Raw genomic sequence first — 26,813 nt, 5'->3', positions numbered from 1 at the left:
TGAAGGACAAAATCTCTCAGCCAACCCCAGTATGGAAGCCTTCAGTCCTCGACAGAAAGGTCCAAAACAAACAAAAGTCAGTCCTTCCAACCATGAACTGAGAAAAGAGCCTCCTGTATCAAAACTGAGACCCCTCTTTAAGGGGAGATATACCACCAATCTTTGGCACGTCTCTTGATGGTAAAAAAGGAACAAAAGAGAAGAATAATTGGTTGCACTTCAGTTAAGACACAAAGGATGATAAAATCGATGATAAAATAGAAAGAGTTCGAGATGATAGAATAAAAAGATATATTGAAAAAATGAAAAAGCTCTACAACAAATGGATGAATAGAAGGTCTAAGCTAGGTTCGAAATGCTTCTTTGTATAACCCAAGCTAACTAGGAGGAGGGCTACAGATTCGACCATTGGGTCTCAGAAGTTCCAACTCAAATACATAAGGAATTCTATATTGAGCTCAGATTAGACTCAAATCATCCAAATCCAACATGGACCAAATGGTGCCGAGCATGAAAGACAATTGGACCTCATGCCTGACATCCGACCTTACAAGACCTCCTCCTAAAGAAGAAGAAGATCCAGAGGATCAGTCTCCAGAGGAACTTCTCGAGTCAGCCATTGAAAGACACAAAAAATATATGTATAACACTAAGGAGATTAAAAGAGGAGAAAAAATGAGGCCAAAAGATGGACCATGAAGATAGAAAGACAGAAAAGAGACGAAAAAGAAAAATGATAGTGATTGAGAGAACCCATCTTCAAGTACATAAAGAATGAGAACAATCGGAGAAGAACGAAGAGCCGAGAGGTCTTGTAGTAGGATGCCTCCAAAAAAAACTTGGGAAGGATCCTGATGATCTAACAGAAAGAGAAGGAAGGAGATTGAAAATGCAATAAATAAAAGAAAAAAAATAGAGCAAAGGGACACAACCCCTCTTTATAGGCGTAGAGAGACAATACAATATGGATATCGGATCGTCCCTAACCATCGGATGACTGATACTTGGTGCATTTCTATTGGCCTGCAGAGCTGTCAGTCAGCTCATTTAAGAGGGTCGCGCCCAAAACAATGCATGCCGCCCTTCAAATTCCACAAATAGTGCCCCTTTTTGATTGTGGCTATCCATTGATGTGACCTTTCACTTCACCCAAGAATCATGGTTGTGTCATTTCAACTGAAGTAAGGGCATACACCCCATGTCTTTGATAGATCCAATATGATATTCTTCCTTTATCTGAATCAGCTCTGGCTCAAACTAGAAAGTATGGGGCATGTGTTAGGGGTAATGTATCACCCAAGCCAAAGACATAAGCAAGTCAAAGATCCGAACAGTCTCGGATCCTACCGATCCTCACTTTCTGATCGATCCATCCCAAGTAATGTCTCCTAGTGGAAAGCCTTTCAACTTCGACCATTGATATTAACCTCAATGATCGATCTCAACTGTCAGCACCAAAGTGACATCTACCAGCCATGTCGTCTGCCGATCCGAAATCCTCTAATCAAATCAAATCCGATTTAGAAACTCTGCACCACTTTTCAAATTCAATTGGCCCTAGAGTAGATAAGATAGCAATAATTGCCGTATTCTAAGAATCTCGGTCCCAAATTCTGCCATGCGCCGGAACCGATTGGGATGGACTAAAAATAACACCCCTCAAATGACTCTCACCCCTATCTGTTACTAGAAGCTTCAAAGGGATCCTCAAGATATGCACTATCTCTCGCTCATGCTCCTCTTCTTCTATTTCAAAGTTTTTAATTTGAGTATCGGAAAGTCTCCGCTAAAGTCAATTCCAGCCAGGACTTATTTTGCAAGTCCCATTACATGCACTCCGTAGTCTCTATTCGCCTCTAGCTTATCCGACTAGAGTCAAAAATTTGCAACAATAATATTAAACTCAAACTTTGGTACTATTCTTTTAGGCAAATCATTTTACTCAAAATTTTAAATGATGAAGAATGAAGTATCTCGATTTCTTCATATAATGAGATTTTTTGTATTATATATCTCGGCAGCTATTCTAATCAAATATCCCAATAGATATTCTCCATCTCTTTTTTTCTTATTATTTATTTATTTATTTATTTATTTGTTCATTCATTACTTTCTTTTCTTTCCTCATTTTTTTTCCATCGTTCTTCTTTTTTTTTTAAAAAAAAAAATTCTTTGAGTTGTTCCTCCTTCTCTTCCTTCCTTTTTTTTTCTCTCTTTTTTCTTCTTTCTCTTCTTTCTCCCTTCTCTTTTTTTCTCCTTTTTTTTTTCTTTCCATTTTTTTAATTCTTTCCTTCTTTCCATTTTTTTTCCTTCTCCTTTCGCTCAATTTTTTTTCCCCTCTTTATTCTTCTTCTATGTGTGGTTGGGTTTCGAAATCCCAGACAGTCGAAGTTCCATTTTATCACAACAAGATGGCAGAATTAGATTTAAAATATTAGTCCTACCAATAAATCTTTATTCAAAATTTTATGGCAGGTGCAAAATTGATTGGCACCTGGCTTGCTAGTTGGCATTTAGCTCCTTAAAAGAAAATTGTGATCTCAAAGTGTTAGTAGTTTTAATATGCTGGGTTTCTCAATCAATGTCGCATGGTTTTTCTTTTTATCTTTATATATAAAGAGACATGATTTAACGGCAAATGCAAATGACCCCCGCGGGTTGTAGGTCCAATGGCCCATTGGGCCTGATATAGAGGGTGTTCCATATCTTGCACTCAAGTGCTAGCATTTGATCGATGACAATGAGACTAAATTATGCAAAATATATATAATATGTTGTATAAATTTTAAATATATAATCATCAATAACCCAAACTGAAGTAACATTATATAGTCGGTCCATTGATATCCCTAAACAATCCTTCAGCATGGTTAAGCCTTCAAGGCTTGCTAAGAACGTGGCCCAGTCGTGTGTCCCAGTAGCATAAGCGCAAGCAATACTTCAACTCTTTCCACTTCGATGCTTAGAAACGATCTATCAACATTGCATAGAAATCGGATCCGATATGCAATGGATATCAATATATTTTTATCTATATTTATTTTATTTTATAAATATAAAAATAAAAATAAAAATTATTCAGATATAAAATAAATAAATTTAAATATTTTGATATATATATATATATATATATATATATATATATATATATATATATATATATATATATATATATATATAATCATATTTATTTTTATTTTTTTAATAAATATGAATATGAATATTAATAAAAACTTTATATTTTTATCCATATTTATATACAAAAACGGATAAGGTATCATCCGTATCACGGTCACCCCTGCTGCATACGGCATGAAATGGTGTACAACATAACACGAGCCACTCGTTACCCCTACCATCTCAGCCCGCAGCCGGCGAGAAAAGAGATAACCCGGGCACGAGAGGTCATGGAACCGACCGGCCTCCGAACCCTAAACCTGCGGTGCTCGCCGGTGTATCTCCGTCCTCGCTCCCCTATTCGTCCCGCTCTCCTAGCAGACTTAAGCGAGAACAAGCCCTCGCGGCCCCCAATATCCCACAAAACCTCGCTCTTCCTCCACTCCGCTGCGTCTCCCAAGCCTCTCTCCTGCTCTCGTAAGCATCCATCTTTCTGTCTTCTATTCGAGTTAGAATATCTTATTCATGTGATCTAGATTAACTCAACTTTATAGTCGTAAAAGATGTTGGTGTTTGTTTGAAAGTATTTGTTGTCATCGTAATTTAAGTGTACTTAATTCGACTTTAACAAACGCTAAAACTCGATTGCTGCTCTGAATCAGGGAAAAAAATTGTCAATCATGTGAAGTACATTGCTGACATTGTGAAATTTGTTTAAGGGTTATTTGGATTAATGGGATTGTTGATAGCTACTTATGCGAACAAAATAAGATATTAAGCATCAGTGAAAACATTAATTACATCGAATGGCGTATTATGTGTTTTTTTTCTTGCAAAATATTTGTTTTTGTACTCGGGGATTTTTTTTGGAGTAGTGGGATCGGTTGAAGCTGAAAATGCAACTACGTAAAATGCAATGGCATCTTCTGGGAATGAACAATCTTACCTTTGAATGCAGGTGCTGCAGTGGTTTCTTATGTGGTTGTTGGATTATTTTATTATGTGGTCCTTCTTATGTTTTCCAGCAACTTTTCTCCAGATGCATTATGATTGCTTGTCAGTTTTCAGTTCAACTTTGCATTGGAGTCTTCCATGACCAATTTTTAGTCATTTGTTGATTATATCTGTGATGCATTGAGGGAGACCTAAAATCATTAGGTTTGTTTTTCTTCGTGGTTTAAGTTTCTTTAGTATGTTATCTCAGAAAACAAATAAGTGCCTTTGATACAGGGATACTGCATTAATGTGACCTTTGAGATGATAGTATGTTGCACACATTTCTTATTCTTGAACTACTATAGTTATCCAGTTAAAGGCAAACTGCTTGATGATTCAGAAGATATATTTTGGGTTTGGATCCTCACTGTGTGATGGTATATTCTCAAAGCTGATTCATAGTTTATGATAGGCATTTGAATAGAAATATGGCTACTGATTAGAAAGGAAACGGTACACATTTGTATGGTCTCCAAATGGGAACTACAGTTTAAGAAATTATGGGAGTCCTATGACGGTGATGATCTTTTGCATCTTTTACTAACCAAATATACTTTATGACAAATTCATGGAACACTTTCCTGCAAGAACTTTGTTTTTCAATCCATTACCAGCACTCCAACCTCAGCCGTTATCTTGATGAAAGAAATTCTATTTTCCTGATAACAGTTCAGGCAGTTGAAAGAGCTGATGCAAATACCAGTTGCAATGGTCCTGCTAAAGGTGTCAATGAGGTTTCACGTGACAAACTTCTTCAAGTAGTGCTTGTTTCTCCTCAGGTAGGTTATGTTGAATTGTGTTGTCTTGTATTTTCACGCAAGTCACCTACATATTTGTTCTCTGAACATGTATGACTCAATAAATTGAATTCAAAAGAGCTTGGGTATATTATGTTGAACTTAGCATATCTTTGCTTAATTTGATTCAAGGTTCAGCTAGTGTTCCTTCCTATGTTCATTATTATAATCATAAATGTCTATAGTCATGAATCACAATACCATCTGTTGTATGAAGTTACTTTTTGAAGACATTATAGCAATTTTCACCTCCATTTATGTATGTGATTTGCCATTTGAGTTCCACTCCTTGACCATTACAATTTAGATGGTGCAGGGATGTGATTTAGCGTTTGAGGCACATCTATTCAAGCATAAGTTAAAGAGGTATATCAGTTTGTATGTACCCAAAATGACATCATTGAATTCCTTGATCAGAACTTAAAATCACTTAGAAACTTCACATCAAGAAATTTGAAGTGCACAACACTGTGAGTCATGCTACCACCCGCTTCCATGATTGGTCTATTCATATAATTCAACAATAAAGATAAACTATAACATGATTTGATGATATCAAGTTTATGAATTAACCCATTCAGGTTGCAGCTTGCTTGCTGATGGGTTGCACATGACATGAGTCTTTGGTGGCTGACACTGAACTGACTTGTCTTTGGTACCTTGGCAGATTCCTGGAAACACTGGATCCATTGCGAGAACATGTGCAGCATCAGCTGTTGGCCTACATCTTGTCGAGGTTTGACTGGTACTTCTGATCATGTGTATGATACATATTTTTGATCATGTGTATGATACATATTTTTGATCATCAGTGTCATGGACTTTTGTCTTATAGTTATAATGCTAATTTTAAGTTTTTTTTTCTTTTTCTTTTTAGTGTTCTAGTACTCTTTGAGTGAATGTGGTGATGTATCCAGATTCTTGCTTGTCACGAAGACTTATAAAAGATATAAAACAAACATTGAACTAACATAGGAAAATAGTTCATGAATATAAATATGCTTGGAGTTAGGTCGGTAAAAGCAAGAAAGGATAAGTTAGACATAAGCAAGGTTTTCTGTACCTTGTATCCTCCAGTATTAGATGTATCTTACCAACCCAATAAGGTTCTGCTACATTATGAGCATTTGATCTGGTACTTTATTGACATATGGTATAGCTGTTGTCTCTTGCCTCCAACAGTGTACTGTGTTAGCATAGGGGTTTACCATAACAACTTAATTTCTACCAATAAGTTATTAGTATGGGATCCGATATTGGGATTGAAAACTTTGGAAATGAGTGCATGAAGGTGTAGGATGGCCCAAAATTGAAGGCAAAGCAAGGATATATATACTCTGGTATTTTTTGATATATGCAACATAAACTATAGATGATCCTGGTGGGGAAAAATATTAAAGAATATTTGAAGAGTCAAAAACAGGAAGGGAAGGATCAATTAAATTAAAGATCAACTGAGCTGATCACAATTTACTAAGATGTTTTCTTTATATTGTTGTTATGTTGTTGCAGTATTTGGGGTTTGTTTGTCTGCTGCTAATCATTTTCTTTTCTTTTTTCAGCCCTTAGGATATAAGGTAGAAGATTCCAAACTCAAGCGTGCTGGATTGGATTATTGGCCGTATCCTATGGTTAGACAATTGCACGAGGGATCCTTACTGTATGCCTTATATGCTTATCAGTTACCATGCCGATCCAGTTTGAACTTAGAAAACAATTCACTCAGTTTTAGCAGCTCATTTGCAAATCTCTAATACACTTTGCAAATATTCTGGGACTTTTCTTAGCTCCTTAGCAGAGATAATGCTTATAAGGTCCTATCTGATTGAGTAATCTATTTTTGTCAAAATGTTGGTGGTAATTGCACTGCTGTGTCCAACTTAACCATCTTAATATAGATATGTGGTTGTGAAGATTCATGGGTCGTGGGCTGAATTTCGAGACTATTTCAGACAACAGGTATATGATTTTCTGGCTAGGATTTTTATGAGGCTCCTCTTATTCTCTACTTTGATGATTATTCATTTAGTTGCTCTATTTCAGGATGGAGAAAAACGACTCCTGGCATTTACCAAGAGAGGCACAAGCATCCACTCAGTGAGTAAGCATAATTTGTTGGCTTGCTGTCATTGTCATCCTGCCCCATAGAGTCTTTTCTGACAACCTGTTAACACTAGAATGTCCTTCCATATAAAAGGTCCTTCCCTCTGTGTAAGATGGTATTTGCACAAAGGTTTATCATTTCAGGCATCCAAAATGCATTTTTTTAGAATCTTCAGACAGGTGGATCATACAAGATTCCCCTGCCATTTTAGATATTCATAAGTCTTTGAGAGTTTTCTGGCTCCTCTTCTTGTTGATGCTCCTGTTCTCTCTCTCTCTCCCTCCCTTTTCTTTTTTGGCTCATTTCCTCCATATCTTGAGGGCATTATTTTTCTTGAGAGGAAAGCGCAGCATTATATGGAGTGAAGGCTTTCTAAATTTTAGCCTTTTACGCCCATTAAGAATTTTCTCATATTAATATATCTATGTTCTTGTCTTTTTCAGGATTTCTCGTACCAACGAGGTGACTGGCTAGTATTTGGTTCTGAGACTTGTGGGCTGCCACCAGAAGTGTTGGTTGACTGCAGCACGGAAGGTCTTGGTGGTGGAACCATCCGAATTCCAATGGTTGAAACTTATGTTCGGTGCCTGAACCTCTCAGTCAGTGTGGGCGTTGCTCTGTATGAAGCATCCAGGCAGCTGAACTATGAACAGCTTCAGTGCCCACCTGAGGCTGGATCTGAGAGCCAAGCATTCTTTATGAAAGAAGACATTTTTGGGTAACTAATGAATATCATGACCTTTCTTAGCATTTTTTGATGTCCAAATTGCATGCTAGTAACAAACAGAAAGCATGACCAAGATGAATGTTAATTGGTGAAAGCTTGAGTACTAAAGCTAGTTCGCTGGGAAATGGTTGCTAGCTGGCTTCAGAGAGGAGATCAAGCTTTTTCTCAATTTGTTCTAGTGACAGACAGCAAGTTGCTTGGGGCAACGACATCACAGTACATTTCTCTTATACGTTCCTGGGTGCAGGAGCGAGAAAGATTAATGTTGTAACATTTATGTCTTTAATCACGATTCACACCATAAATGGATGCTGAGATGCGAGTCGGAAGAGTTGGACTGAGCATGGAAAAACAACGGTCTTGTAGATCAGTTCATGAGTTTACCTTAGCACTGTGAACCTTCTTGCGTTGGCTGTGATATATCAGAATTGTAATCTTGGCACACTGTTTAATTGTTTATGAGAATGACTCGGTTTATCAGTACTTGATTGGCTATTCTTTTGTATATAGTTTATGGAAAAACTAAGTTAATTAAAATTTAATTATGTAAGTTTATAAGAGGGAGAGGCCTGGATGGAGGAGAACCAGGTGTTTAGTTCTTTTCCAACGGTGGAAGAAACTGGCCATCCATCGTTCACAAAAATCTAGTGCACTTAATGTGTCTGTTTCCTTCTAAAAGGACCCAGCAATTGGTTGTATGACGTAATTCAAGACATGGAACAACTAGAGCCAAGTTTTTCCTTGTTGGAATATCCACTGAAAGCACCCTGGATTCACCCTGAAATCTTCTGTAATATCTACATTTAATTTCATTGTAACCTAAGAATCCTCTTGTACAAGGAACCTTGGCATTATGCACTTCATCATTTCTTAATGGTCTCAATTTGTCTGTACTTTACCTTGTCAAGAACAAACATGCACACACACACACACACCCCGGCATATGCATGCATGTGATGCGGAGATCATTTATTGGGCTCCTAGTTCACTCGTTTTTTCCATCATTTTACCAAATATGTAGTAAATCGGACGACATCATAGGATAAGCATGGAAGAATTAGGTTTTAGATGGTTTTCCTGCATATAAGCAAATTTGTAGCGTAAACTATTGTATAATTTGGAGGCCAGGACTCTTCCAATTAAACTTATTTTGAATTATGAAATCAATAATGTTGAAATTTTCTAGATGATATGCGCTGCCACTACCTATTGTGCATGTATCATAGGCCAAACTCTAAGTTGTGGAGCCATCTGTCATATAAGCGGCTCGTGTTAGCTAGTCAAATATGATATATGATAGAACAATGTTATATGATTTTATTAATGCAGTCCAAAATACCAAAATTATTTATATCTTGCTTCCCATAAGTCCCAAAACACGCTGTTGGAGAGCACCAGGGATGGGGCTTGTAGGGTCCACATCTCTGCTTTGCCTTGTTCGCCTCCGTGGAGCACTGCATCACGTAATTCAAACGCAGCGACCTTTTTTAGGTTCAACGCCGCAAACTTGCACCATTGCGACCCCAGGACAGTTCCTACACGGACGGACTGTTGACAAGTTCACTCCGTCAGCAACAGCCTCCGGTCCCCACCGGCAACATGGCCAGTCAAATATAGCAAAATTTCAAACTGCCACTCTGTTTACAGTACCCAAAAAGGTCCCACCATTCTATGAAACTAGAGATTCAAAATTAGCCTCCTAGATTTGACACAAGGAATCTAGAATGCTAATTTCAAATTTCTACCTACTTAGCGACATGCATGATATAATTCCTTAATAATCTAGATTAATATCTACAAACTTGGACCGTTAATTCACATTATAAAATATGAGACGTTGATCCAAAAGAAAAGAAAAGAAAATGAAGATCTAGTGCAGATTATCACTATGATCCAGCAAAATAAAACAAGGGAACTGCATAATGTGAGCACATAATTTTCCTATGAGAAGAATGCATCATTCCCTGCATCAATATAAAACAAAGGAACTGCAGGGGTAATAATGTGAGCACATAATTTTCTCATAGCAACAACAATATTAGAAGAGTTAAGAGAAGAATGCATCATCCCCTGCTATACTACCTCACCAGCAGTCCTTTAATAGCTTGCCGGATCTACTCTACCTTCAGAGCTACAAAATCCTTGCGAATACCTACACTTCTACAGTTCTACAGTACAAAATCAATCAAAAACCATCCCCTTCTAATTTCTAAATCACCTCCATCAACTACGACGGACCCACCGGTCCCTCAGTGCGCCGAGCCGAGCCGGTCGAGGTTCTCCGCCACCGCCCTCATCCTGGGCCTTAGCTCCGGGTCGGCCTCGGTGCACCCGAGCGCCACGTGGAACACCGCCAGCACCTGCTTCTTGGCGTGCGCCTCGTGGAGCAGCGCCGGATCCACTACCTCAGACAGCGGCCGCTCCTCCATGAACGCCCGCCTCACCCAACCCTCCAACTCCGCCTCTCCGCCGCCTCCCGCCGCCGCCCGTCCCGTCACCACCTCCATCACCACCACACCGAACGCGTATACGTCGCCCTTCTGGGTCAACGCTGCCCCCGCGGCCCGCGCCTCGGGCGCCAGGTACGTCCCCCGCCCTGCCGCGGCCACGGGCTTCTTTGACCCCAACTGCCCCGAGATGAGGCGGGCGATACCGAAGCCGGAGATGTACGGCTGGAGCTCGTCGTCGATGAGGATCTTGGAGGACCTGATGTTCCCATGAACGTACTTCCTGGGACTGCACTCGTGGAGGTAAGCTAATCCCCGGGCCACCCCTTGCACTATCGCGAGCCTGGTTGCCCACGGAAGCGGCGGTGCCGTCGGATTCAGGGGTCCACCTGCCGATTTCATAGTCAGAAGTCGATCAGACGGCTAGGAGTGAAAGCAATGAAGATATATTTTCTCTTTCTAAATATTATGGACGGTAAGGTTACCGTGCAGGGCGGCGTGGAGAGTGCCGTTGGGGATGTAGTCGTAGATGAGGAGCTTCTCGTCCGGGGCGTAGTAGTAGGCACGGAGGCCCACGACGTTGGGGTGCCTGGCCCGGCCGATGGTCGCCACCTCCGACTCGAACGCCCTCCGCCGCCGCCACTCGTCACCCTTGCCCTCGCCGTCCTCGGCCTCGCTGAGGCGGTGCACTGCCACCGCGGAACCCCGGCCTATCACCACCTTGTACACGATCCCGCTCCGGCTCTTCCCCACAACGTAGGCGGAGGCCCGGAGGAGTTCCTCCAGCTCGAGCCCGAACCCCTCGTCCACCGCCACGTAGATCTCCCCAGTCTGCCCCTTCCGCCGCTCCTTTGCCGCCTCGGCGGACCCGCCCTTACCCTTCTTCGACGCCTTGCCCTCTCCCGCCGCGCGCCTCCGGCGGAACTGCCACTGGAGCACCATGATCGAGAAGACGGCGGCCAGCACGATGCCGGCGAGGATGGGAACCGTCACCGCCGGCCGCCGCCGCTTCTCCGCCTCGGTCGGGCGGGGGACGGGGGAGCTAGATTTGAAATTGGGGTTCGCCTGGGGGCTTTCGGGATCTTGCTTGTTGGGGCCGCCAGGGCACGGGTTCTTGAGCGGGAAACCGCAGAGGCCGGGGTTTCCGGCGAAGGCGGTGGGGCCCTGATTAACAAGGGATCCAACCTGGGGTATTTCGCCGGAGAGGTTGTTCCACCGGAGGTCGAGACTCACGGCGACCGGAATGGTTCCGTACTCCGGAGGAATAGGGCCGGAGAAGGAATTGGAGGACAGATTGAGCACGCCGGAGAGCCGCGGGAGGACGGCAAAGGCCGGAGGGAGGGAGCCGTTGAGGAGGTTGGAGGAGAGATCGAGATGGGAGAGGGAGCCCAAGGCGCCGATCCCGGCAGGGATGGGGCCGGAGAGGTTGTTGTGGGAGAGGTCAAGGGCGGTGAGGCTTCGAAGGGAGGCGATGGCGGCAGGGATGGGCCCGGAGAGGCGGTTGCAGGAGAGGGATAGGGTATGGAGGGCGGAGAGGAGGGAGAGCTCGGAGGGGAGGTATCCCTCGAGGGAGCGGTTGGAGAGGGCGATGGCGGTGATGCGACCGCGACGGCAGGTGACGCCGAACCAGCCGCAGGGGTCCCGGTCGGAGTCGAGCCAGGCGTCGAGGGCGCCGGTCGGGTCGGAGGAGATGGCCGACTTGAGGGCGAGAAGGGCGAGGCCGTCAGTGGTCAGCGACGCCGCCGGCAAGGCGAAGAATAGAAAGAGAAAGATAAAGGCGGAGCACCCGACCATTTGGCTTCACTTGATCCGCCTTCTTCCCTTCTTATTTACAACGCCGCCATCGACGTTGCAGCGAGAGACGAAGGCTGCGAGACAACGAGGGAGTATGAGAGATGGCGGGTTTTGGGCGAAGATGGAGAACGGTTTTTTTTTTAATTGTTCGAAATGACGAAAATGGACGTATGTGGAGATGGAGTGAACATACTTCTGGTTCCATCAGACGGACATAAATGGATCAAAGAGGATGGGATGGAGGGTATTTTGGTAAATGCGGGGGATGGTTTTCAAATGATCTGGGTTTTTGGTGGTGGGCATCGGGAGGCGAGCGCGTGCTGCTGGAGTTGAAGCTTTTTTTACGGCATTTGTCTCCTTGTTCAGTTGTTTGCATAGAAGGGCCCGCGAAATAAAATAAAATGACCACGGACTTTTTAAAAAACATACCCCTCAGTACAATGGGTCTCCAGAACAACGCAGATGGGAAGTGGAGAGGCTCGGATGTCTCCAACCTTGATGTTTCGTTGATATATGGACGGTGAAGTGGACATCCACGTCGTTGGTACAATTTAAGCGATTGGCAATCCCGCATTCTCGACTATTGTAATTTCTTACCGCAGGCCAAGAACTTGCTACGTTACTTTTGGTTCATTGGCTTTTCGTTTTTTTTTTTATTATTTCTATCTTGAAGGCGAGCTTATAGTTTGCTCCTATTTTAGATGAACGCACCCTCTCTCTCTTCTTCTTCTTGTTTTGTTTAATCTGATTAAGAATAAAATATAAGCTCCACATAGACTATTATTTGATCCCTTCTCATTTACTTTGTCGTTTTTTCTTTCTGATGAAGCCTTCATTTTACCAAAAAAATGAAGTCAAAGTAAAATATCCGACATGAAGTTATTTCTGAAAGGGTGTCTTCCTGTACACTGTCCTGCAATTTAAAGCGTATAGGCCCTCGCATTTTGTAATTTACAGTGCCATGGCTTTTTATTTCTTTGTTGTTTTAGAAAAAAAATGGTAAAAAGCTTTTCTTTGCTTCTGGGAAGTGAAACATGACCAACTTTTCTTTCCTTTTTCTTTTTTTTTTACCAGTAGCCTGTTTTAAATGCTTCTGTGCAGAGCCCTGCTCATGGTTTCCAGCTGTGCAGTAACCTGTAGCAGGAAAGTGATCCATGATATTTTTTCGGAGGTCAAGTCTAGCGTCGTTTGATTCTGAGATATAGGAATTGTAGACAAGTGAGGCATATGGAGTGAAACTTGAGGCCAAACGAAAGGGAGTCCATCTTTGAAAAGAGGGAGGGAGGGGGGAAAAAACGGGGAGAGAGAGTCCGTTGCCTCCTAATGATTTGTTCGGTAAGATCCATAGCAATCGAATGAGGTGCGGTAATTGCAACAAGTACATGGTGAAAAGTACAGAGATGAAGATGAATCGGTTAAAAAGATTCTGGGGGTTTAAATTCAATAAGAATAGACATGTAGCACTCTAAAAAATAAAAAAAAATAGAAAAAAAAACATTTAGTTACCACTGCATTATTTTTTTTTTTTTAAATATCCAGTAACAATGTTTTAAAAACTCGACCATCTAATATTAGTTATCAATTATACAGTGAAAATAGAATGAAATTATAAAATATAAATGATATAATTAAAAAAATAATATGTATTCACAGCTTGAAATGAAATTAGATAAATAAATAAGGGACTATCAGGAAACTTGCCATGAACTTCTAACAAGCTGGAGAGCCGAGGGCTTAGCACCATAAGATAAATAAATACAATCAAAAATAAATTGATGGTATCTTGCAGCATGAACAAGATAGCAATGGCTCAAAGATGGCTCTTGTATGATAAGGGACTATCAAGAAACCTAAAATATATTTTATTTACACTTCATCCTAATAACCTTAGTGATTGCCCTAGGAGATTGCCACATAGATGAATTTGATGAACATAATAACTTTATATTGATTTTATCATATGATATTTAAGAGGTTGAATGGGATTCACCAGAGGTAGGTTAAATGATCACAAGGAGAACAAAGCTGCAAGCAAAGTGGTGCTAGGATGTTGAATCTAGAGTCAACACATTTTAGTAATAATTGATAACTGGACTTTTGACCTCATGATAATGGTTATGCAATGTAAGAAAGTAAATGAGCAATTGCTAGAGTAAGAAAAAAGTGGGAATCAAGGAGTGTAACTACTAGAACTATCAGAGATATATAAAAAACCATATCGACGTTTGTGGATGCTAAGAGCCAATGGTTACCCAACCATTTGGAGTTGTAATATATAAATACAAGGATGTAACTTTAAAAAAAGACCTTTTGACTAGTCAAATATTTATAATTGATTTTATCTATATCTTTATCCTTGTATTTACCTTTAATTTACTTGCACTAGTTATCTTGATTTATTTATAATTCATCGTGATCTCAGCTACAATCTAATTTTTTCTCTTATGAGCAGATATAATATTATGATAGTGAAATTCTACGAAGGTCAGGTATCAAGACCCATGCTATCAACCATTACCTTATTTTCTTATTGGTAGCATGTATGCATATTTGCACAAATCTGCCAGCAACGTGTGCTTCGTTGACCTCCCCCCCACCCGCCCCCTCTAGAAAGTCCAATGTCCAACATACAAGATTTTTTTTCATTTTTTCGGTGTGCGAGGTCATTGCAAAGTAAGGGACAACTAATCACCGTCAAAGGGTCTCTCCATCACAATTCTATCTGCTTTGAGCTTGTAGAAAGCAAAAGATGGCACCTCCCATGCTACACGCAGCTCATCCACAACAACATTGGCAATATTGAGTCTTTGAGCATCGGCCAAGATTAGCTTGCCTATGCGTTCTCTAATATAGCCATTCTGCTAGCAACGGACCCATCAGTCATCAGAATTCAACTTTAAGACACCTGGGGTAGGGGATGACCATGTCACAAGAATAGAATGATAGAGGGGGCTCGTGAGGAATGTCAATCCAGCACCCTTCTTGATGAACTCATGGAATCCAATAAATCACAGAACTCCGTTTGTAGGTGTATAGCTCTATCAACAGCAAATGGTGATGTAGAAGCCTTCTGCTGAAATAGCCTTTCATTCCAGAACTTCCATAGTTTCCATAGTTTACATCATTGCTCGATGGTAGTCTGACAGCTTGGGATTAGAAAGAAATTGAAACGGAGGTTCAAAGTAATCAAAGCTTAGTTGCAAGTTTAAACGGCTACTATAACAAGTAGTGTCATGTCTGATTTACAAAGTGCAAGGAGTAACTGGTCAGCATCCTCGGTCTTTCCAATGCATGCAGTGCAATCCATGACATGGCATTGAGAAGGTTTCTCTACACCAAAGTTCCTTGCATGGTAACCTTTTCCAACGGGCCTTGCAACAGAAATGTTAGAGATCCATATTGGATTGCTTGAAGACCGTAATATCCTTTCCATCACCAATCATCCACTGAGCTATGAGTTTCCCACAGGCGTAGATCCATCCAAATGTTGGAATAAATACGCCCAGTTTGCAATCCATCTACTGCTCAACAAACTTGCATTTGCTTCGAACCACCATAGCCCATAGGATATTAGGTTTAAAAACGTTAAATCATTTTGCAGTGCAAAAGAAAGATAAATGAAAATAATTTAAAAAATTGATGCTGCCCAGGATCGAACTGGGGACCTTTAGTGTGTAAGACTAACGTGATAACCACTACACCACAGCATCTAGCGATCATAGGGCCATGTCGATTATATAATATTTATATTCTTAGAGCATCGCTCAAGTCCAGCCACAAAAAAGCCTAAGAAAGCGTCCAGCGAGGTTACAACGTCCGATTTCAAAAGAGCTTATAATTACGGTGGACGTATCCATAAGCAATGAACATTCATGCGATCAATATAGATTTGTTGGTATGATAAAATATTCTAAAAAGAAACAATGAATCACAACCTTGCAGATAAATTCTGTGGGCTGATTTTAGAACAGGCTGGCTGGTACAACCACTATTTGATTCCCTATATTCTATTAACCTGATGTCCGTTGAACGCGATACGATGGAAGTCCAGTGGATCGTTACAATAGATGTTCCAGTCTAAAATAACACAAGTTTCCAAATGGATACAACAAGAGATCAAAGAAGATCGATCTTAGCTTGCCCTTCAAGTATTTTTTTATATGCTTTGATTCCACTGAAATGAATCTTAGAAAACGCTCCATATTTCAATTATACTCGACCATATTTTGATACCAGCACATCATCAATTATCAAAAATCTTATCCTCGATATCTATTTTAAAATATCTTTTTCTTTTCTCATACAAATCTAATAATGAACAGAACCAAAAAAATTAGAAAATAAAATATCATGGATGCTGACCCAAATCCATCCGCAATACATCCCTTGAGTGCTCTATGATAAAAGATGTCACCCAATCAGTACAATACCAAAGTTGAAAGATTTGGATTTAGAGCCATGATGCGGTCGGTTAGCATGTACATGAAATGGTCTGGTCAAAACCAGTTAGTGGGCAAATGGCCGGCTTTGGGTGCACCAGAAAGCCTTGGTAGTTACTGGGGCGTCTTGTTTTAGTCCTTCAAGTTCGGCTGCATCACAAAGCAGCATTTTCATTCTGGGTGCGCATCAGTGCAAGCATGTGCATGGGCTTGGGCGTGCTCACAGGTGTGCGTGCGTGCGTGTGCGCGAGAGAGAGAGAGAGAGAAAGACACTGTAGCAAGGCAGTCAGAATGAGTGTTGTTTGCATGGGGCGACTGAGAACATTCCTTAGACACGGTTACACAACACAGAAGATGATTCAGTAGTTAGACACCAAAATACACGTTAATGCATTCATACACCAATAGTTACTAGATATAATCACGGAATTGAACATTATCATATAGCCAGCACTAAATGATGTAGATACACAAATTAGCTAATGTTTGCGGGGTGGGGGATGGGGAGGTGGTTTCAACAGCCTCAGTAGTCGTCGTACAGCATGTAGTTTATCCCAGAATCCACTTTGCTTGTAAATCATATTCCATTGATGCTATTGTGGTGGAACTTTGAGTGTTCAAACATTTATGGAATATAAAATGTATCTCCAAAGCCAGTATGGATTAACCCACCAATCAAGCACGCCCCGCCCCACCCCGCGGCCCGCCCACCCTTCCCCTCCACCCTCAAAGCCCCCCACCATCCCCCCGCCACCGGGCGCCACCCTCCATCCTCCTCCAACCCCTTTTTTTCATATGCTATAACCTTGATTTTGGACCCTTCTTTCCAGGAATCTGCAAGGCATCATAGTGGCCGAAACCATGATAAAGAACTCGAATTGGATCCTCCTTTCCATATTCTTGGCCGTACTCAGCAATTGTTATCAGACCACCCGCATCCTCGTCAAGCATATAAACCGTGATTGGCATTCTAGCAAAATAAAAAGAAACCAGTTGCATTCTACTTACAGATTAATAAAACATGTTGTTTGAAGAAGCAAAAATCAACCAACTGTGGATCGCTTACAGGTGCATCCATATAACCAAGTTTGACCATAACATGAGAGGTAGACCAAACACATGACTAAATGTATGATGAGATCATTAGAAAACCTAGCACTAGTATCAGATAGTCGGATAAAGCGAGTCAACCACAACATCTTTTGTACAGATGCCTGCCTACTAACATCTTTGAATTTTGACTATATAAGAGGATGATTAGTTCGTAGTGTGTTATTGCTATTCACTTGTTCATATGCCTGTTGTTGTTAACTGCCTTAAAAAGATAAATAAAGAAGAAAAGGAGTATTTATAAGGAAAAACAGAAAACTCCTTAATTTCTTCCCAACCCTTAAAAAGAGCATAAAGTATAATGAGCCAACAATCACTTTCATTAAATGCATTATCATTTGTTTCTAAGCATTCATCATCATTATAGTTCGAAGAATCATGGCTAGCAAGTGACTGTGAAATGTCAGAATAACTTTACTAATTTTAAAATTAATATAAATAAAAATTGCCACCTACATATGGCACTAACAAGTCTCAATTACTTTTATGAGAAAAGATTGACTCTGTGTAATGGTGTATTTTAAAGTTCCTTTCAAAAGGTAATTAACTCTCTTGTTGTTACACATGCCAGTAAGTAACAAAAATTTTTTCACTACTCCAATAATGAGACACAGAACTAACAGTTGAAAAACAAAAACTACATTTCAGATGACCATATTTCATAAAGTACCAGGCAAGTCTAAAAGTTTCAGACTAAATATGACTTACTGGAGAACATGCGAGGCCATGAATAGCTCCGGCTCACCTCCCCATACATGTGGCTTTCTAATCTGGGAGACATAAGTATCAAAATCACCCTCAACAAACCTGTAACAAGAGTAGATTATTAGCAAATCTTCATGCTTGATTGTAGAAGTTATGATTATACTATGATTTATGCAATACTGCATCAGACCATATAGTATTTTGTAACTTGAAAAAGTAGTTTCTAATCATCAGCCGTGAAGTTGCAACTTACCATTCTGTCTCTGCCCGTCTCTCAACAAATTCATCTGCAACCTGAATGGTTTATCATATAAACGCGAGGAGTCAGAATTACCTGTGATAAGCAAGAAACTAAAGAAAGAAAACCAGAATTGATCACATCTTAAAATAGTCAACTTTGGCAGCTGCAATGCGGAAAAAAAAAAGTCTCCTCAACAATTCAATGACGTGATCAACATACCCTAGCCCTCAACTCATCTGCCAGTTCTCTCTGAAGGTCTTCATCAGGCAAAGGTTTGCCTGAGCAAATGCAAGCCCCATGAACCACAGAACGGAACAAGCACCTTCCATCTCCTGGTATTCCTGCAAGAGACATAAATTTTCATCAACAAAGACTTAACATAAATAAATCTGTTAATGTTAGGATTTAACACCTCGAGATTCAGTCCACATTGAGCTCACAGTGAGGTTCACGACGAAAAACGGAGTCCAATAAGACTAAGATCACCCAAAACGGAGCTCGGACGGAGAAGATACGGACTTTTGAAGATTGCACGTAAGTCGAGGTGGCGAAGGACGGCTAGCGGCCGGCGGCGGCGCGGCCCAGATGGGGCCAACGCACGGGACACGCGACCCAGGCGGGCGTGCGGCCCAGCCCACGTGCGGGCCCGTGGGGCGCGGCCCGGGCACAGGCACCCGACGTGGGGGCGGCCCAGGCCCGCGTGCGCGGGCCGGCCCCGACCCAGGTGCCTTGCCTGGGCCCTGTACCCCGGTCCACCGTGGATCGGGCGGTCCATGGCGGACTGCGTGGGCGTTTCCCACGCGTTTCTCGCGGTCCACGGCACTTTTCCGTGGACCGATCGTGATCGAACGGCCCAGAGAGTTTCCGATCTTGATCCGACGGTCCAGAGGCTTGATTTGGACTGATTAAGGAGTCTTAAACCTAATCTAATTGGGTTTAAGTCCTTTAAAAAGGCCTGTACACAGGAACAGTGGCAGTGTGGTGGCTTGTTTTCACGGGAGAGACCTGTAATCTCTTGTGATCGCGCGGAACCCGAGAAGAGAGAGAGAGGCGTGAGGCCGCTGAGAGAGGAGCAGGGCTCCTAGACAGTGGATGCCAGGTACTTCAGGGGTTCAGAAGGATCTTCCAAGAGAGAGAGCTTTTGTGAAGGAGAACTTCCTGTGACAGAAAACTGAGTGTACAAGGGTTGAAGGTGAGGTCTCCTTTTGTAAAATTTCTTTTTCATAGTGAAGTTTTGCATGCCCCGTGGAGGCGAGCCCTTTTGTAGCTGATCCACATATTTTGATTATTTTGTTTTGTTTCTTCTTTCTTCCTGCTGCATCGCGTGGTACTGAAAAAATCCTGGGAGGTGGTGTCCTGGCCAGACATCCATCCCAACAAGTGGTATCAAAGCAAGGCGGTACAAGGACGCAGATTGTAGCGGTGGTGAACAAAACTGAAGATGGAGAAGATAGAATCAATCAAAATGAAGATCAATAAATTTGATGGTAAGAGCAATTTCTCCTTGTGGCAGACAAGGGTGAAGAACGTGCTCATCCAACAGGAGTTGATCGATGCTCTCTTGTACGATAAGAAGCCGACCACCATGGAGGTGCGGGATTGAAAACGGCTACAGATTCAGGCGGTGAGTACCATCCGTATGTACCTGATGGATGAGGTGGTGATCCATATGCTGAGCGAGACTTCCCCGATGGTGCTGTGGTCGAAGCTCGAGGAGTTATACATGGTGAAATCTCTCACCAACACTCTTTTCCTCTTGAGACAGTTTTACCACCTGCGGATGACTGAGGGACAGAGCGTGTAGGAGCATCTAAGCTACTTCCAGAAGATCCTCACCGACCTCCTCAGCATTGGTGAGAATATTGAGGAGAAGACTAGGACGCTGGTTTTGCTAGCGTCGCTTCCCCTTTCGTACAAGTCCTTGTTGACTGTCCTTCTAGTGGGGAAGAACACTATCAAGATGGACGAGGTCACCGTGGCGATACTCCAGAACGAGGTTCTCAGGAGGGAGAATCCGGCTTCGAGCTTAGGTGGCGGTAGCTCAGCTTTGATGGCTTCTGGAGGAGCAGGAGGCGGTAGACGGAGCGACAGAAGATCGCAACGAGGGCGGTCCAATTCTAGAAGGGACTTGAGCAAAACCAGATGTTACCGGTGTGAGAAGTTGGGGCATCTAGCCAGAGATTGTCCTCAACTCAAAAATCGGACGGTGGCTGCTGTAGCGACGGCCGACAGCGATTCAGATGGAGATGTCCTGAAAATATCTAACGAGGTATCTACTTCTTCCCAGCAATGGATATTAGATTCTGCATACCCCTATCATGTATGTTGCAGAGAGGAGCAGTTTGACTCCTTGAAGAACAGTGAGGGCACTGTATATCTGTCGGATGGATCGAGCTGTACGATCAGAGGTATCAGAACAGTCAGCTGGAAGACACATGACGGTGCAGTGAGGAGATTAGGAGAGGTCTGATACATACTCGATTTCAGACGGAATCTTATCTTACTTAGCAGACTGGATTCGAGAGACTACAGGATGGCAGCTGATGGAGAAATCCTGAGGGTGCTATGCGGCGATAGGATTGTACTGGAGGGGAAGAAGGGAAGCAGAAAATATTATTACCTGACAGGGAGCTCAGTTCGAGGTGGAGCTTCGAGAGCCAGGTGGAGCCCAAAATGAGGTGGAGCTCTAGAAGATGGATCGGACACGAGACAGGAGACTCGGGAGGACAAGAGGCGACGTCGCAAGGTGAGATTCCTATTGCCGCAGGATGATGCCCCGAGCAGATCTCAGGTCGGGAAGAGTACAGCATACGACGGAGATGGGATCAAGCAACCTGGCTCGACTCCCATGTTTGCCCATTCATGATCAGCAGGCGATTGCCCCAGGATATAAGGGCGAAGAGATCCAGAAACTCTAGGAGTTTGGAGGAGGCCGAATATCGAGTCAAGATGGAGATTGTTAGGATTGACGTCTCGAGATTCAGCCAACATTGAGCCTACAGCGAGGTTCGCGACAAAAAACGAAGTCCAACGAGACTAAGATCACCCAAAACGAAGCTCGAACGAAAAAGATACGGACTTTTGAAGATTGCACGTAAGCCGAGGTGACGGAGGACGGCCGGCGAAGCGACGGCGGTGCGGCCGCAGGCGGCGGAGCGCGGCCCAGGCGGGACCAATATGCGGGACGCGAGACCCAGGCGCGTGGCCCAGGCGGACGCGCGGCCCAGCCCACGCACGGGCCCGTGGGGCGCGGCCTGGGCCCAGGCATCCGGCGTGGCCCAGGTCCACGTGCGCGGGCCAGCCCAGGCGCCTTGCCTGGGCCCTGTACCCCGATCCACCATGGATCGGGCAATCCATGGCGGACCGCATGGACCGTGTGGGCGTTTCCCACGTGTTTCTCCCGATCCACGGCACTATTCCGTGGACCGATCGCAATCGGACGGCCCAGAGAGTTCCCGATCTTGATCCGACGGTCCAGAAGTTTGATTTGGACTGATTAAGGAGTCTTAAACCTAATCTAATTGGGTTTAAGCCCTTTAAAACGACCTGTACACAGGAACAATGGCAGTGTGGTGGCTTGTTTTTACGGGAGAGACCTGTGATCTCTTGTGATCGCACGGAACCGAGAAGAGAGAGAGAGAGGCGTGAGGCCGCTGAGAGAGAAGAAGCAGAGCTCTTGGACAGCGGATGCCGGGCACTTCAGGGGTTCAAAGGGATCTTTCAAGAGAGAGAACTTTTGTGAGGGAGAATTTTCTGTAAGAGAGAACTGGGTGTACAAGAGTTGAGGGTGAGATCTTCTTTTGTAAAATTTCTTTTTTATAGTGAAGTTTTACATGCCCCGTGGAGGCGAGCCCTTTTGTGACTGATCTACGTATTTTGATTATTTTGTTTTGTTTCTTCTTTCTTCCTGCTGCATCGCGTGGTACTGAAAAGATCTTAAGAGGTGGTGTCCTGACCAGACATCCACCCCAACAGTTAATTTACTCATGAATAAAAAAAAAATACCCTAAAACAGACAATGCCAGTACTCACCCGTTACGGAATAATCAGCGTAAACTTTCTTTCCATGAGAAGTGCCAGATGATGAACTGTACCCACTATTCTCATCATTTTTCCCCACAGAAGCTTCAGCATGCACTGGACCAGAAGTTGAAAAGCTTAAACAGAGTCCAACAGAAGTGCCTCCTGCTTTCCACGAAAAATATTTTGCATTCCAACTGATTCTAGAAAATTTTTCACGTGCTGGGAGAGAGAGCCTCAAGCTCATGCTTCGGCGCTTTGCAGCCAATCCGAGACGCAACTGGCGCCCCATCAAACTCACAATTGTGGCCATAGTTAGCAGCTTAAAATTTCCTTTGTACTTGCTAGAAACAAAACTTACAGAACAATCCTCAGATGCTTGAGAACCAACAGAAGAAGAATAAAAGGACTTGCGTATGGTCACACCTGCATATCTCTGCCGCAATTGGCTGGAGTATATACTGCAACAACTGGATCGTGGTAGGCAAACTGCAGACATATACCTGAACATTCCCTGCCCACTACTTTCACCTAACCAAGCCAATCTTCAGAATATGTATGAAGAAAGATCGTAGTATATAAGACTCTTGTTTTTGTCAATGGAAATTAATTGATATGGCCAAATTAAGCATCATGATTCAAAAATCTTGCATCAAGAGATTAACCATGTTACATGCAAACAAGCTCATGCTGTTTCTCTTTTTGTCATGGCTTCAGAACTCTTCTCATAGACTTTGGCATATGCAAAACTGCCCATCTCAAATCACGTCAAGCAGCAAAAATTTAAAAAAAAAAAAGTTATTATCTCGTATATATCACAAACCACCTTTTGCTTTGACGTTACAGAAGAACTCAATCAAACACGAACAGGTATGCATTTCTAAAAGACATAAAATTGTTAATGTTATCAACCACTTTTGTTGTCTGTAGATTAGACACATGGCTGGCTTTGCTATTAACAATTAGACAAAGCAACTTATCTCTGTATGCAAGTATGTGCATAAATATATAAAAATAAGTGACCTTCTCTTTCTTAGCTAGATATCTTATTCCTAAATCTATACTTCTTTTCCTAATTCATACAACCAAGAACAAGAAATCAAATAACTCTATTCAATAGGACCCTAATGTTGGATATAAACTTCATAATCAGGGCTTTTCTACTTGGCAGAGCATCATGATCAGACATGAACCAACATTAATATGTGCAAAATGCAGAAGATTCTTATGAATTGCTATAAATATAGAGTCCTGATTTATAGGAAAGGTACCAAAATCCCACAAAGCAGATCTAGCTGGATCCAATACAGTTTTAATCTTTCCCAATATTTAACCAGCAGAGTTACTAAAACATATGACATAACATGCATAGATTAATTAATAAATACATAGGGACAAATTAGGCACAAATGTCCTTGATTAGGATCTATAAGAATTTTCACTTCACAGATCCATTTCATCAGTAAGAGATGCTTCTTTGTTAATTAATTATCAAATAAAAAGTGTCTCATAGATATTTGATTTGTCTGACTGTTATCTGTAAGAGAGTAAGAAACATAACGATACATGTTTAACATTGAATACTATTATAAACACAAAAAAAATGTACAAATGCACAAATAATATAGTTAGGTATATTATTATGTCATCAAGACCAGTATTGCATCCTTCAGAAAATGAAACATGCACACAATGTCCGACACAGCACCCAAAATTTTTAATATAGGTTTACTTGCAGCCAAAGCATATTGATCAGCTTCCATATCTTTATCCATCAATAGAATTCAGAGAATAGTATATGAGTCTTATTTTATGCATGCACATGTGCACACAGGTACGTGCACCTGCGTGAGTGCACTGTATCTGTTTGCCTGACTATCTTGCAGAATTATGATCGATATAACCTGATGCTCAATGATCACATCTTCGTGTCATTCTACAAGAGGAGAAATCAATGTTAAATAGTAGATCTGAACCACTGAGTCTGACAGGCTTTCACTTGAATATCAAAATTTGCTTTTCAATGAAAAGATGAAAGCCTTCATCTGACACTGAAGTACACCGACATTTGAGTGGAGCCTCAACAAATTCATAACAGCTAGATTTAACAATCATCACTTCACGTTGAATAATATGTAATAACACCAATTAATCCAATTATAACACTGTTCCCTCAGAATAAGCTATCACATGCCTTCTCAATGTAAATATACATGGATTCATATCCTCCAATGCAAGAACTGATTCTTAAAGCCAAACTAAACTGCTCTTCCCACTCCTAACAACTAATTCCAATCCTTTTAAGTCATAGAGTTCAAAATGCTCATTATTTCATTTCACCAACATCCAACTACCCTGTCCTACTTTCATCTTGGATATTCTATGTTTCAGAATGAACATCAAGACCTCCCAATATACAAAATTATATCAAGCAAAACCACTGATTTCAGAGTTGCGCAAATCAAGAACCAGATATAACCGATGCTCATAGCGCAATAAAATCCACTAACAAAAATCGAGGTTAAACATCTATAATCCCAAATTTTCAACTAATTCTTTTTCCAATTCACCCCCGATAAATAAATAACTTTGGAAATATCAATTCTCAATTGCCAAATTAAATTAGCACATTGAATACATTCGTCAGCACAATGCTAATCAACAACAAATAACAAAAGAAAATATACATATAACCATCCAGCATGATTAATGGTTAAAACATGAAAGATCACTCCGTATATTGACAGGACCAAAAGGGGGAGAAAGAACACCATAAATTAGAGATGGGGAGGGAAAGAGGAGGATGAGCTCGACCTGGTGGATCACCGCAAGGATAAAAGAAAGAATTAAAAAACGGCAAAAATTTTTCTGAAATAATGGGGCCCTTTTTTTTTTTCATCTGAAGGGTAAAATAGCAGTCTTATGAGCACGGAGAGAAGAATGGCCTCGGACGAAAGCTTCGGGGAGAAGCAATCGATTTGCTTGGGAGCCAAACAAGAAGGAATACAAGATTGGTTGGAGTTGGAAGCGAAGCATACCTGAAGCCGCGGGTTCCAGAGGATTCGCGAAGGGAGAAGGAAAGAGGACTGGGGGGAGCCCGAGAGGGCGTTCAATTGGAGGAGCAGCCTTAAGAGATCTGAAGGAGTTTTCACATGGACTCCATGGGATGCACGTGCGGGATTCAGGGAGAGAAACACCGATGGCTGTGATTCCATCTGATTCAGATTTTTTTTTTTTTTTTCTTTTAGTATGTTAAATGCACCCTAATCTTCTCTAATTTTAATGCCGACATGACTCACTATGATCGTCCGATGTCGGGCATATTAGGTTCTGACCCTTAAGTTTAGGCCCAACTTTAGTGCAACCGAATTATGCCTCGGTCCACGCTTTTTGATTTCCAAATACGGTCAGATATTGACCACTTTCTTCACATGCAACGGTCAAAAAATTGGTGAGCGGCTGATTGAAGGCTCCTGATTCCCTTTTGTTTTGTGGAGAGAGGCTGTGAATCTGTCTGTACGTTCACAAGAAGGAGAGAAATCAATATGATTCTTGTTGAGATCACATCTTGCCACTGTTCGAGGATGAGACCAGAGCATAATCAAGAGAATCATGCATTCAGATAATTCTCTTTATCTACCGAATTAGGTAGAATATTTTAACAATGATTGGTACCAGAACAAGGCTGAAACATGTTGATAGAGCTAAGCAAATTATTTCAATATTAATTAGAGGATTAGATGAATTTTTGATGTGCAAATAATATTATAATTTATTCGTGGCAGAGAGATGCAACAAAGAAAATGATTTATGGATAAAGTTTACCTTTATCTTTTATGATTAGAGTTTTCACCTCTCCCATTATGGCTTATCATTTTTTGAAATTAAATTAATTTTTTTGCTGCTGATAGGGTCATAATTGGCCACACCCATGAGAGGACAAGATAGAACATGACGCACACAATCTCTTCCCTCTTTCTCAATTCTGTATAAGAAAGGACTAATGGATCATAAAACACTTTATCACATCATAAACTTAGTGAATTATATTTTAAGTTATATCAAGTATCTTTTAAACCCAACCTTTTTATCTATTTGGTAGGGGTATGTCATATTATAGAGTAATCTGGTAATTTCTGAAAATTATTTGTGCAAAAAAATAATTATAAAAAAAAAAATTTACTATATTTAATTGATAAAAAAATTATTTCTAAAAATGATACTAAAAAAGATTACTATGTTTGGTTGTACGTAATTCTATATAGGAATATGATCAAATTTATAAAATATATCTATCAACATAAAATAATTTTTTA

The 26,813-nt window shown here is 41.6% G+C and overlaps 3 protein-coding genes and 1 non-coding gene across 13 annotated transcripts; 1 reads left to right on the top strand and 3 right to left on the bottom strand.

The window, feature by feature from the left end:
• Positions 1 to 3,293: 3,293 nt before the first annotated feature.
• Positions 3,294 to 8,224, top strand: LOC105038906 (uncharacterized). The gene is made up of 7 exons (XM_010914823.4): positions 3,294 to 3,594; positions 4,783 to 4,892; positions 5,578 to 5,646; positions 6,473 to 6,531; positions 6,809 to 6,869; positions 6,954 to 7,007; positions 7,458 to 8,224. The coding sequence occupies exons 1-7, from the start codon at positions 3,318 to 3,320 to the stop codon at positions 7,734 to 7,736; spliced, it is 909 nt and encodes a 302-aa protein (XP_010913125.1). The 5' UTR covers positions 3,294 to 3,317; the 3' UTR covers positions 7,737 to 8,224.
• Positions 8,225 to 9,643: 1,419 nt separating this feature from the next.
• LOC105039021 (receptor protein kinase-like protein ZAR1) lies at positions 9,644 to 12,644 on the bottom strand. Its single transcript, XM_019848041.3, has 2 exons — positions 10,674 to 12,644; positions 9,644 to 10,577 (listed from the first exon to the last, which is right to left on the bottom strand). Exons 1-2 carry the CDS (start codon positions 11,980 to 11,982, stop codon positions 9,991 to 9,993), a joined length of 1,896 nt encoding a protein of 631 aa, XP_019703600.1. The 5' UTR covers positions 11,983 to 12,644; the 3' UTR covers positions 9,644 to 9,990.
• A 2,975-nt stretch (positions 12,645 to 15,619) lies between these two features.
• TRNAV-UAC (transfer RNA valine (anticodon UAC)) lies at positions 15,620 to 15,692 on the bottom strand. The gene has a single exon. It is a non-coding gene; the product is annotated as a tRNA-Val (tRNA).
• A 1,095-nt stretch (positions 15,693 to 16,787) lies between these two features.
• On the bottom strand, positions 16,788 to 25,632 carry LOC105038907 (OVARIAN TUMOR DOMAIN-containing deubiquitinating enzyme 4). Of its 10 annotated transcripts, none has more exons than XM_029262713.2 (7): positions 25,536 to 25,618; positions 22,924 to 23,018; positions 22,510 to 22,841; positions 18,697 to 18,818; positions 18,490 to 18,530; positions 18,240 to 18,338; positions 16,788 to 17,391 (listed from the first exon to the last, which is right to left on the bottom strand). In XM_029262713.2, exons 3-7 carry the CDS (start codon positions 22,808 to 22,810, stop codon positions 17,220 to 17,222), a joined length of 735 nt encoding a protein of 244 aa, XP_029118546.1. In that variant the 5' UTR covers positions 22,811 to 22,841; positions 22,924 to 23,018; positions 25,536 to 25,618; the 3' UTR covers positions 16,788 to 17,219. The 10 variants fall into 10 exon arrangements, with proteins under 10 accessions (XP_029118546.1, XP_073099265.1, XP_010913129.3 ...); XM_073243164.1 differs by having other exon boundaries at positions 22,924 to 23,246; positions 25,536 to 25,577; XM_010914827.4 differs by lacking the exon at positions 25,536 to 25,618 and adding an exon at positions 25,312 to 25,346.
• Between the last annotated feature and the right edge of the window lie 1,181 nt (positions 25,633 to 26,813).

Source organism: Elaeis guineensis, chromosome 1, assembly GCF_000442705.2.
Source record: "Elaeis guineensis isolate ETL-2024a chromosome 1, EG11, whole genome shotgun sequence".
Taxonomy (NCBI): Eukaryota; Viridiplantae; Streptophyta; class Magnoliopsida; order Arecales; family Arecaceae; genus Elaeis; species Elaeis guineensis.
The sequence above is the reverse complement of the archived record's forward strand: the minus strand, read 5'-3'. Positions and strand labels throughout refer to the sequence as shown.